The sequence below is a fragment of the Delphinapterus leucas genome, chromosome 3 (assembly GCF_059928025.1).
Source record: "Delphinapterus leucas isolate spDelLeu-1000000601 "Yukka" chromosome 3, BTC_Dleu_Yukka2, whole genome shotgun sequence".
NCBI classification, from domain to species: domain Eukaryota; kingdom Metazoa; phylum Chordata; class Mammalia; order Artiodactyla; family Monodontidae; genus Delphinapterus; species Delphinapterus leucas.
Window position 1 is genome coordinate 10,435,359 of NC_143131.1, and position 13,228 is coordinate 10,448,586.

Genomic DNA, 13,228 nt, shown 5'->3' on the forward strand with positions numbered 1-13,228 from the left:
AGCTCTCTACTTACTGTGATAAGTTTTTTATATTGTAAAATTAAATGATTATGTTTAAAATACTCCTTTAGAATGTTACCTATTCAGTTGCCATCAAGAAGAAAACGAATGTCTTACTACAAAGGTATTACTGAAGCCTCACTTGCGGAGATTCTCTAACTTCCTTGTATCTACTTAATTAGCGTGCCCCTCAATCAGATGTTTTCCTTTCAGTCCATTACTGCCCTGTGTCATTTTTTTAATCAATAAAACAGCCATCACGAGTAAGGGCTTCTTTCAGGTAATCCCCAACAATATCTTTGGCATTTAATACAACATAAAGATAAGACAGGATACATCTGTTTTCATTCCCATCTATTTTGTATGAGTGCCTCATTTTGTAGTCATGAAATTAATATAGTACCTTAAATGAAAATGTAATGACCATAAGGCCTAGAAATGACTGTTGTAGAAGCTCAATGAATAGAACATTTACTTAGTTGGGATGTTAGTTTTCTATTAAATACCTTAGATACCCAGACCAACTTTATGTGTATATATTCTAAAGTGCTCCCTTTTTTATGTGGTTGTTTGTTGCCTTCTGAGTTGAGAGAAAAATTGAATAAAAACGTTAGTTGTAGCCTAGTTTTTTTGGTTTATTTTTGCTTTGTTGCAAGATTGCTTCAGAATTATGAAATGTGCATTATTAGTTGGCACAGGCAGATAATCCAGATTGTTAAAAGTATAATAATTATGGAAGAAAAAACTCAAGTTACATATGATTATAGCTCCTCCGTTCTAAGTAGGAACTTGAAAGTATAGTTGCAGAAGACGCACCTTCCCCCTCTCTCCCTCCACTGTGGTTACAGCCCATCCTCACTGGGAAGAGCGAAGCCCTTCTTCTTGTGCCACAGGCAGGATGCCACCCAGCTCTGCGCCTCCACTGCAAGATCTGAGTGTAAAGTTTCACCAGGTTGTCTTTAGGTGGAGATTTGGATAGAGTAAAAGTCCACTTCACATACTGATCATATGTATCAGAGAAAAAGGAAAGGGTTGCTTGAGGTTTTTAAAGTGCTCTTTGTGAAGAGATCCTTTTGTTTCTAATTTTTGTTTCTAGGTTTAAAACTTTTTCTATGATTTTAAAAAATCATTTATGCATTTTTATTTATTTCAAATGCAGTGGTGGTAGGTGAAATGCTATTTGATCCATAGGGCATGTGTAATCTGTGAAGTTGAACTTTATTGCAAAGGAAATTGTACAGTGAAATCTCAGAAAGTAGCCATGAATTCCCTCCTCCCACTGTGCAGTTTGCAGCCACTCTTGTTGCGAACAGAGCCAACATCACGAGTGAAATAAGGGTCTGAGGAGGTGAATTCTCCCCAGCCCCACTCTCATTTTTTTTGGTGTCTCTTGTTTCCAGCACTGTACTTAGTACTGTAGTAGAATGAGGTATGGGGTCTGCCTTCAAGGAGCCCAGTTAGAATGGAAAAGAACAAAAAAATGAGCAGAAGTTTCCATTGTAGGTATGAGTCAAATGCCACAAGGAACACAGAAAGGACTCACCTTGGGCGAGGCTGTGATGACCTGGTGGCGCTCAAGTCCTGTTTTTTGTATACAGGCACCCCTCCCACACACCCACACCACAGTTCCTCTTTCACCCTCTTGCAGTCTACTTCTGCTCAGTCCCACATGGCACTACAACTGTCTGTATGTCAACAGCAGTAACCCACTTTACGTTGTCTAATCGTCATTTTGAAATTTCTTCCTTTACATATGTAACAGTGCCATGTCTTTCTGCTTCTCCATGTTTGTTCAGTAACTTTTCTTTAGGACAAGAAGCTTCGTACCCGAGAACCCCACTCATTCACTCCTTTCTTTGCTTAAATGGAGCAATCCCTTCTGCTAGCTGCACAAATCCAAAGGTGTGATGGAGCAGAATAGAGAGTCCAGAAATAGACCTACACGTATACAGATAGCTGCTTTTTGACAAAGGTGCAGAAGTCAAACAAATAGTGCTGGAGTAATTGGACGTCCAGATACAAGATTAAAACCTGATCCGTATCTCAACAGTTGTAAAAAATAACTCATGGATTACAGTCCTAAATGTTAAAACCCCAAACTATATAACTTCTAGAAGAAGACCAAGGGGAAAATATTCAACCTTGGGTTGTAACCCCAAAAGCACAATCCATAGAAGAAAAATTTGATGAATTGGGCTTTATCAAAATTGAGACCGTCTGCTCTTTGAAATACAATGTTTAGAGAAACAAAAAAGACAAGCCATGGAGTGGCAGAAAATATTTACAAAACATTTCTGATAAAATGCATTCGGAATAAAGAAGTCTCTAAACTCAGTAGTAAGAAAACCTATTTGCCCATTTTAAAAATGGGCAAAATATTTAACACACTTCACTGAAGAGGATATGGATATATATATATATATGGCAAATTACGTGCGAAGATGTTCAACAGAATTAGCCATAAGTAAAATGCAAATTAAAACCACAATGAGATGCCCGTTCATACCCATGAGAATGGCTAACACTAAAAATACCATACCACGTGGTGGGGAGGATGTGGAGGAACCAGGAACTCGCCCCGCTGGAGGGAATGTAAAATGGTACAGCTGCTTTGGGAAATAGCTGGGCAGTTCTTAAAAGGTTAAAATCTGTTTACTTACCACTCCTAGGTCTTCACCAAAAGAAAACGTGTAAGTCCATATGAAGACTTAAACACGTGCGTGTTCATAGTAGCTTTATTTGTACTAACCCAAAGCTGGAAACAATCCTCGTGCCCATCAACTGATGAATGGATAAATGATTATCCATATAATGAGATACTGCTCAGCAACAGAAAGCGATTCACTATCCGTATATACAGCTTGGGCAAATCTCAAAATGATGATGCTGAGTGGAAGCAGGCAAAAAGTGTACTGTGTACTTTTCATTTATATAGAATTCTAGAAAATACAGAGTAACCTACAGCAATCTAGAAAGCAGATCGTTGCGGGTAGGGACGTGGGGGGATTTCACAGGCATGTGAAGAAACGGGGCGGAGAGGACGCATGTGTGTGACAGATGTGTTCACTATCTTGATGGAGTTCTGGTTTGACATGTCAGGGTGTACCAAACTGTGCAGTTTAAATTTGTGCAATTTACTGAATGTTAATTACACCTCAATTTTAAAAAGTATTATGTTCATACATTGTCTTTGACCATTTCACACCTTCCTCTTCCTCAAAGTGCCACCTTCTCTACCTTCCTGACTTTTGGCTGATGATTTTTATTCCTATTTCACTTAGAAGATAGAAGCAATCAGAACAGAACTTTTCACAAGTTCACACCCTCTGCCCCATCACCCCCTGTGTTTATTGTACTCCAGGCAGCCTCCCCTTTTCCACAACAGGTCAAACCTCAGGGCCTTTGCATTTGCTGTTTGCCATGCCTTAATATTCTTCCTCCAAGCTCTCCCCAACCTCCTCGTTTCTATACTAAAATGTCTTCCTTAGGGAGGCTTATCTGAAATTGTAGCTACTTGGGCATTCCTGTCTCCTGCTATATTTTTCTCTTTCATATTAACGTACTGTACAGTTTACCTATCTTGTTTGTATTTGCATGTTTTTCCCTCACTTGAATGTAAGCTCCAGAGATTGAAAAAAAAACCTATTTGGGGATTACTACTGTATTCCAGGACAGTCCTGGGACATATTGGGTGTTCTATAAATATTGTTGGGTAAGTAAATAAATGAATGAATCAGAATAATGTATATATGGTTAAAATAAAACCTGAAAGCCATCCTCCAGAGGTTAGCACTGTCAGTAGCTTGGTGTTTGCTTCCAGACTGTGCTCTGCATAAGCATTCGTTCACTGATGCTCTTATCAACACGGGTGGTACGTGCCCTGGGCTGCTCTGCAGGTGGCTTCTTTCACTTTATATTTCTGAGCATCTTTTTATGTCAGTACGTAAGTAGCTATCCCATTTAAAACTTTTAGCTGTATTGTATTCCATTGTGTGGATAAGATTATGATTTAAGTTTTCTGAAAGGCAATTGGTTAACCCATTTTATTACATGCTATAGTAAACATTTTTGTCCATATTACTTTACTAGTATTTCTGTAGGATAAATTCCTAGAAGTAAGACTGCTAAATCATCAAACATATTTAAAGTGCCAAATTGCCCCCAAATGTAATAATTAACACTCCTCTCATCAGTGTATGAGATTCCTCGTTTTCCCATATCGTCATCAACATTAAATAGTGCCTATTTTCAGTTTTGCTAATGCTGTTAATTTGGAAACGTGTGTGTCTTCATTTGGTAGGTAAGTTGCCCAGTAGAGAAGTTGTGTTTGGGGATTGATACCTCTAGGGAAGGAAGGAGGGCTTGTCACTGGCCCCTCCTGAAGACAGCTCATTCTAGTTCTTCACCTTCGTGTCGAGAGGTGAGCAAGGGGAGGTGGGTCTCAGGGCCTGTTTCATTCAGTGTGGGTGTTAAGGGCAGCTGCAGCAGCCAGCCAGGAGACCCCTAAACTAGGTAGGATTCACACCTTGTACGCTGCCCTGGTCAGCATCCACCAGAAGGGAACAGTTTCTCCTACCCCTGGACCCAAAACTATTGTATCGGAAAAGGTAGCTTATTTTCTCCTAGACCCGATTAGATTGGCTCAACCGTCCTATCTTACTTAGGAAAACAAGTTAAATAGAATCTTCTTTTAGCTGGAAACTGCCCACTGTCTAAACTCTTAAGTGGCTTTTGAACTGACAATGTGTTCACTAAGTGGTGCTGATTGGGCCACGGGAACAGCACTTGCGAAGGCGTCGAGGTCAGACACGTCTAGGACAGACACGTCAGTCTGGGAAGGCAGGGGCCAGATTCCTTCAGGGAGGCCCGTGCTGCGCGCACACACCAGCCTCCAGGACTTTAATGGCTTCCTACCTTGGAGTCTACGAGGCATCTCGCTCCAGAGCTTCACGGAGGCCTTGCCAAGGAAAGGGGGGGGGGTCCTTTGTGAATTCGCCGCTCACATTTGGCAGTGGGAAACCTATCAAAAGGCCCTTTTAAGAGAAATGTTCCGCTCGTGCAGCTGTGAGCTATCTGTTAAAGCAGAGGGGGCGCCGAAGCCACACTGCTCAGGCGCGTTCCGCCCCCGCCTCCAGCACCGGCCTGAGGCCGGCTTCGGCTCGGGGCCTGTGCGCGTGCGCGACGCCAGAGGGGGCAGGGCCCGCGCGTGTCTCGGTTGCCTGGATACCGCTGCGAAGCAATAGCTGCGGCTTGCGCTCCAGTTGCCGCGTCGCAGCTGTTGCTAGAACTGGCGGTCGGTCCTCATTTTACGAGGAGCCCGAGGAGGAGCGGGTAAGAGCCCTCGTCGGCCGTCCGCGCCTCACGAAGCCGGCCTCTCGGCCCGCCCCCAAACCTAGGATTCCGGCCGGGCCCTGGCCCCGGCCCCACCCCAAACCCGGGGAAAGGCGGGCGGCCAGGCCTGGCCCAGTTTAAACCCGGAACCCCGACCTGGTTCAGGATCCCGGACCTCGGTCCCGCCCCAAACCCCCGTCCTCCCCCAGGCTCCAAACTCCGGACCCGGGACCCCGGCCCCTGAGCCCCGTGGCCGTCGCGTCTCCCCCGCGCCCCAGGCTGACCAACCCTCCCTTTCTCGCTCCGCAGCACACCTTGATTCTTCCCAGCTTGGTCCTGGTCTGCGGAGAGCGATGCCCCTTCCCGACACCATGTTCTGCGCGCAGCAGATCCACATTCCCCCGGAACTGCCGGACATCCTGAAGCAGTTCACCAAGGCTGCGATCCGCACCCAGCCCGCCGACGTGCTGCAGTGGTCCGCGGGGTAAGCGCCCCAGGGCCAGCGCCTGGGAGAGCCGGCCCGTCCCCGTGCCCAGTCGTGCCTAGTGAATCCTCCTTCCTGGACCAGTGGTCCAACGCTCGGGACACTTAGGGTACCGGCAAAACTTTCACTTTAGCTTTGGTGGTATCTACACCGAAGTATCATCTAGGAAACATCATGGTTTATTGACCACGAGACCAGAAATTACTGCAAAATGCTCATTTATCTACAAAGCAATGACAGCTCCATTGTTGGAGAGTGGTATTTATGCAGGTAGACTAAAATTTATAAAGCAGTTACACTGGGTAAAAAGTTTCTGCATTGTGTTACAAAGTCAAACTATCACAGTTTCTTTATTTGTGAAATGATTTTTACAAGGAGGAATCTTATGATGATGTTCCTTGTCTTCAGAGAACCCTCCAGGATTAGGTACCTGTTGAGTTTATTGGAACCAGAAGGGCTGGTTCACGTTGGGGTAACCATCCCAAGGCTGCTATAAGGTCAAACTCTGCCCAGCTTAGTTCACAACACATGAATCTTCGCAGTTTCTTGCAGCAAGCATTCTAACCATTTCCAGGAACAGACGTTAATACTTTAAAAGTCACAACTCAACAGACCTTAGAACCATTAAAATAAACCCTGTTGATTTTATAGGAAGGCTCTTTGTCCTTTTTCAGTAAACAAATTCAGACTCGGAAACTCAATTTTGTGGTCCCAAGAATCAGTATAAATTTAACTTAATATTTTTTAGTAACTAGCCTGTCAAATTTTGCTGACCTTCCCTAAACCGTGTGACCAAAGTGAATTAGTTTCCTATGACTGCTGTTAACAGATAACCACCAAACATGTTGGCTTAAAACAAGAAACGTTTATTCTCTTACAGTTCTGGAAGCCAAAAGTCCAAAATCAGTTTCCCCAGGCTACAGTCAAGATATTGGTGGGACTTTGCTCTCTCTGGAGGTTCTAGGGAGAGTCTGATCCCTCCCCTTGCCTTTTCCAGCTTCTAGAGCTGCATTCCTTGCATTGTTTGGCTCCTGGCATACCTCCATCGTCAATACTGTGGCATCCTCACATCTACCTCTGCCTCCCTCTTCTAGGGACACTTGTGATTGCATTTAGGAACCATCCTGATAATCCAGGATGATTTTCCCATCTCAAAATCCTCACTCGGGCTTCCCTGGTGGCGCAGTGGTTGAGAGTCCGCCTGCCGATGCAGGGGACACGGGTTCGTGCCCCAGTCCGGGAAGATGCCACATGCCGCGGAGCGGCTGGGCCCGTGAGCCATGGCCGCTGAGCCTGCGCGTCCGGAGCCTGTGCTCCGCAACGGGAGAGGCCACAACAGTGAGAGGCCCGCGTACCGCAAAAATAAAAAATCCTCACTCAGTATCTGCAAACTCCCTGTTACCGTGTAAAAGGATCCACAGCTTCCAGGATTAGGATGGGATATCTTTGGGGCCCTTACTGCACCTGCCACCAGAGGCTACTGGTTAATCCAGCACTTTGCCTTCTGACAAATGCTTCTGTCTGTTGCTTCTGAAAGACTCTCTCAAGGTTCTTGCCCAAAATTGTGGCCTCTAGTATTAACCATTATTCAAGGCTAAATAAGAGATACAACTGATTCATAAGAGTTTATTTGTTCTCTACCAAACATTCCAAGATTTAATCTTTTTTTTTTTTCTTGGAACATTATATTTGGTAACACTTTAGAGACAACTATTTTAAGCTTCACTTTAATTTAAAAGGCTTAATCGAGAAATTTCTGAATGTTCCATGCAGCTAATTACTCTTAAGAGCAGTTTTGGAGTTTAGGAGGAAAAGCAAGCATTGGTCATGTGTCCCAACTCTCTCAGAACAGAATCTGTTAGGGAGAGATGTCATCCAGAAGAGGGTGAATTGGTCTTTGAAAGATTTCGTAGCGATTGGGGTTAAGACAAGGCAGAAGAGGAAACAGCGTATAACACGAGGGCCACGACAGGAAGGGAAAAGCAGCGGAAAGCAAAGCAGAAAGCCAGGGTGCGTCTGGAAGAGACTGCTGTGGAAGGTTCCAGCACACATTCAGGGGAGGGTTCTTCTCAGACGAGCCTCACCCCCAGCCTCTGCCACGACGCAGCGGCTAATTGGCTGTACATGATGCTGTCATTGAGTCCTGAAGGCTTGTGCTCACGTGCGCCTTATACTGGAGGGCATGTGACACAAGTTGGCCTGGCCACTCAGGCAGGCTTCCTCCACCTCGGCTCTATGGCTGCTTTGGAGTGACATCTCTTTGGGGGGCGTGGGGCTGTCCTGTGGATTAGAGGGTCCTTGGCGGCCTGCTGACCTGCCCCCACCAGGTGCCAGAAGCACCATCCACCCCAAGTTGTGGCGACCAGAAGTGTCTCCAGACGCTGCCAGTGCCTTCCTGGGGGAAGGGGCGCTGCGCTAGAGGCTGGGCCGAGCCTGGTGATTGGTTTGACGCGTGGTGAGGAGTAAAGTCCGCGAAATCGTTGAAAACCCTAATTCGGAACATGGCATAGTGAAGCACCCCCTCAACCTGGCCCTGTAGGTCTTGAGGTCCACATTTGTCTAACTGCCTGCCTTTTAGCTTTCTCTCAGACTATTAAATTCACAAAATATGACTGGACTTGTCCTAAAAGCGTGAAAACAAAGTCGAATTTGAGGGGTGGAGAGAGAAGAAGGGGATGAGATATAACATTTCTGTTAGCCTCACAAATACCTATTTATCTACATTTTGTTACATCAGAGATGTCTCTGTTTACTCATATCTTTTTAAAAAATTTTATTGGAGTAGAACTGATTTACAGTGTTGCGTTAGTTTCGGCTGTACAGCAAAGTGATTCTATCCATTCTTTTTCAGACTCTTTACCCGTATAGGTCATTACAGAATATTGAGCCGAGTTCCCTGTGCTCTACAGCAGGTCCTTGTTGGTTATCTGTTTTACATATAGTAGTGTGTATGTTAATCCCAAGCTCCTAGTTTATCTCCCCACCCGCCATTTCCCCTTTGGTAACCATCATTACTCGTATCTTTTATTTTTATTTTTTTTTGCGGTACGCGGGCCTGTCCCGCTGCGGAGCACAGGCTCCGGACGCGCAGGCTCAGCGGCCGTGGCTCACGGGCCCAGCCGCTCCGTGGCACGTGGGATCCTCCCGGACCGGGGCCCGAACCCGCATCCGCTGCATCGGCAGGCGGACTCCCAACCCCTGCGCCACCAGGGAAGCCCCGCTCACACCTTTTAAGTTGTTGCCTGTGGCCCTGGATGATTCCGTGTTTTGCTTTCCTGGGTGTCATCTCTTTGATGGACGTAAAGTCATGGGGGCAGCACATGATGTGGCTTCAGCCGCCAGCCCCGGCTGACACGTGCCCAAGGGGAGTGAGTTTCACAGGAGGACCCTGCCTGGCGCCCTGCCCCCCTCCAGCCAGAGCCCAGGTGTACACCCTCTCCTGACTTGTTGCCCCAAACTGTTTCTGTGCCCCAGCTTATTCCCAATTTAAGCAGTAATATTTGTGTCCCAGAAAGGAACAATTAAGGGAAAAAAATACTAAAAAAAACAAAAAAACAAAAAAAACCAGGCAGGGAAAAGTGAAGGGTAGGGGGCGGTCCGCACCTGACTTAGCCAAACAGTGATTTCCCTGCTCCAGGTGCCTTAGAGCTGAATAGGTGCAGAGATGCTTGAAATCAAGCCCCTCAAAAAGCAAGGCCAAGCCCCCCAACTGTCAAAGTGGCATGACGGACCATGACCTTGCACTCGGGTCATGCGGGGCCCCAACCTCCACATCCCCTGGCAGTCTCAGGACTCTGATGGCGTTCGCTGGATAAGTGTAGCACCTGTTACCGGGGCCCTGAGATCGGGGCTGCCGTTGTCCATGCGGTGCAGACAGAGAAACTGAGGCACGGGTGGAGGTGAAGTCGGAGAGCTGAGTGGAGGAGCCGGGACAGGAGCTGTAATTTACAATGTAAAGCAATTGCTTACAATACAAAGCAATTGCTTACAATGTCACTGTCACCCTCTGGGTTCATTGACAGAAGTACATGAATTCAGGGGCTGGTTGTGTGCTGGTGAGCCTTCAGAGATGTCTGTCGTTGTTAGGTATTTTTCAGCTTTGTCAAGAGGAGATCCACTTCCTGTAAAAGACAGAATCGAAATGCCCATGGCCACTCAGAAAACAGACACAGGCCTGACTCAAGGACTCCTTAAAGTTTTGCACAAGCAGGTATAAGAGTTTGCTATCAGTCAGCTGAACTTGAGATAAAACGCCGCAGAAAGCTCCATGCAAGCCCCGCGTTCCCTGCAGTAAACCTTCAAGGTTTATTCAAAGAAGGAATCTTGGATTCAGGGCCTTTCTCTGGTTTAAAGAACCCAAGATAGCTATTCATGATTATATAGAAATAAAAATTCTTTTAAATACCGAATTAAGATGCAAGAGGCTGCTAGACTAAGAAAAATATCTGAAAATATGAAATTTTAGACATGGGAGTTGCAAGATCCTTCTTGAAATATGTGTTTATAAAAACTATGCTAACATGATAATCCGCCACCTTCTTCATCTGAAAGACAGATTGCCCTCGGGCGTCTGGCTTCCAGCCCTCCTGAGAGCCCTCGAGACCCACCATCTCACTTGGAAAGTTCATAGAAAGTGTATTTTACCTGAATGATTGGGCTGTGTTGCTAAAAACAACATCAGTGGTATAACCCTGAGTTTTAAAGCGACTCGTCCCCATTATACATCTCGAAGTCCTGTGTTCCTGTTCGGGGTGCAGTGACCTCTGGAAACGAGATTTTCCCATTTCTAGTTTTTCTAGATTTTCCCATGTCTAGTTTAAGGGAAAACGAATAACCACTGCAAGGGGTAGTTTGGGAAAAGACATGCTAAAGTTGCTCAAACCTCTTTCACGCAGAATATTGCTAGCAGATCACAGGAGTTACCAATTTTCATGAAGTTGTCTAAAAGAGTAGAAGGAATAAATTTATTTTCAGTGTTGAGATTTACCCCATTTAACTGTTAGCATGTTTCAGGGTTGGATTTTATTTGATTTATTGGAGTTTTATTTGTACTGTGAAGTATTTCAGGCAGACAATAGAGAATCATGTACGCCATGTCTGTGTGCCCATTTTATTAAGTCATAACTTTATGCCATGTTTGTTTCCCAGTCCTTTTTTCTCTTGAGAAGTAACTTGTTGTCAGTCTCTAGTTCCCAGCCCCCTTCTCTGCCTGTGCATCCCCTGTCCCCAGACACACACATCCCCCGCTCCCCTCCCCAAGGCTAATGGTGCAGTGAATTCAGAGTTCATCTTTGAAAGGGGATGGGTGCTCTGTTTAAGTCTTCAAGAGCGTTATATTACTTCTTGGGGCTTTTAAACTTAACGTAGATTGTGTCATGCTGTGTTTTCTAAACAGTGTAGCCACAAGGAATATGTGGAATTAGCAGATCTTGAGCAGAAATGGAAAAATCTGTGCCTGCCAGTAGAAAAATTCAGAGCTCTCTTGCAGTTGGATCCTTGCGAAAACAAAATCGAGGGGATAAAATTTTTAGCACTTGGATGCAGCATGCTTGGTGGGGTACGTACCTATAAATAGCATATTAATAATTCTGTGTGATTCTGGCTTAAAAATAATTTAGGTGTTTCAGTAACTGAAGGAACACTTTCATTACTTTAGTAATCTTGTCTTAGAAAGGCATTTTTTTTCAGATGTTTATTGTATTTTAGGCTTATAGTTACTTTAGTTTACAGAAGTTAAGTACTTATGAATGCCTCAATTTAAAAGATGTTAACAGTAGACAAACCATATAGATACTGTTAAAATGTGTTTAGTTTTTAGAAGAGAATGCATCAGTGACCTTTATTAAACTACATGTCACTTGGTAAATGATAATATGTTGCCCTCATCTGTGCAAAGAGGCATAAAATTATTTTCTATTTTAGTTAAAATCTGTTATTAGTAACTAATACTGTAGATACCTTGCTGATGTTAAAAAGTATAACTCATACAACTTAGGAATGAAGACACAGGGAATTCCCTGGTGGTCCAGTGGTTAAGACTCCGCGCTTCCACTGCGGGGTGCATGGGTTTGATCCCTGGTTGGGGAGCTATGATCATCCCACAAGCCAGGTGGCTCGGCCAAAAAAAGAAGACGACGAAGAAGAAAAAGGAATGAAGACACAGATGTTCCTTAAGGGAGGTGGGTGTGGTAGGGAGGGGGTGGAAGTCTAGAATCTCTCTTTAGCCTTAGTATTTGAGTCACCCTGTGAGACACAGGGGTCAAGTGCAGGGAAAGTTACCACTTTAAGTTTGTGAAGAAAGGGGTTGAGAAAAGAGAGCTAGCTCCCTTTACTGCAGAGACGAGCAAAGTTTGCTACCCTCTCCCTTCAGTCTTTGGACCCCAGAGCACATAACTGGCTAACTCTTAGTCCTCACTCCATGGGGTGCCCTCATCTTGGGTCCACGCATCAGCCTCCTTAATTCTGTTTTAACTTTTAAGAATTACTTTATGTAACACTACCTCGCGTGACCACTAACACAACTAACTGCCTGCAACTAACCTCCAACCCATCCCCCTGCCGCCCACACCTGCAGCATCAGCTCCCCTGATCTCACGCTTCCCATTGATCCCATATGGACCCCAAGAAATACATCATTTAATTTTAGTTGGTTTTAACTTTATGTTGTTACTAATCTTCTGGAACATTTTTTCATTCCCAAGTAGATTTCTCTTTATTCATCTGTATCATTACAGACGCTGTGGTTCATTCATCTCCTCTGCTGTGTGAATATAGTGCAATTTACTGGTTTTGTTAGTGGTCCCAGTGAGAACCTCTGAAACCCCAGTGAAGTCGGGTGTTAGGCTGGTCGCTCCCTTTTGCTGTGTACCTGCCCACAGGCGGTGTTTCCAGTCAGCCATAGAGAGAGCTGTCAGCCCTGGGCTGGACACCTCAGACCAAGTTCCCTCCTCTAGGCTCAGAGGCCACCAGGGAGAATCCCAGCGGGGTTTCATTGGAGGAAATTTTTTTTTAAATAAATTTATTTATTTATTATTTATTTTTGGCTGCATTGGGTCTTCGTTGCTGCGTGCGGGCTTTCTCTAGTTGCAGCGATCGGGGGCTACTCTTCGTTGTGGTGCACGGGCTTCTCATGGCGGTGGCTTCTCTTGTTGCGGAGCATGGGCTCTAGGTGCACGGGCTTCAGTAGTTGTGGCACGCAGACTCAGCAGTTATGGCTCACGGGCTCAGTAGTTGTGATGCACGGGCTTAGTTGCTCTGCAGCATGTGGGACGTTCCCGGACCAGGGCTTGAACCCGTGTCCCCTGCACTGGCAGGCAGATTCTCAACCACTGTGCCACCAGGGAAGCCCTATTGGAGGAAATTTTATGTTGCTTTGTTCATCTGGAACTCTGGAAGCAAGATTTTAATAATATA

At 45.2% G+C, this 13,228-nt stretch overlaps 1 protein-coding gene across 1 annotated transcript in view; it reads left to right on the forward strand.

Annotated features, from left to right (window-relative positions):
• Window positions 1-721: 721 nt before the first annotated feature.
• The window catches only part of ROPN1L (rhophilin associated tail protein 1 like), a 28,139-nt gene continuing 15,632 nt past the window's right edge, over window positions 722-13,228 (forward strand). The window contains 4 exon segments of the mRNA XM_022581393.2: window positions 722-5,331; window positions 5,641-5,815; window positions 9,902-10,025; window positions 11,211-11,372. Coding sequence (XP_022437101.2) covers window positions 5,685-5,815; window positions 9,902-10,025; window positions 11,211-11,372 — 417 coding nt within the window. The 5' untranslated portion in view covers window positions 722-5,331; window positions 5,641-5,684.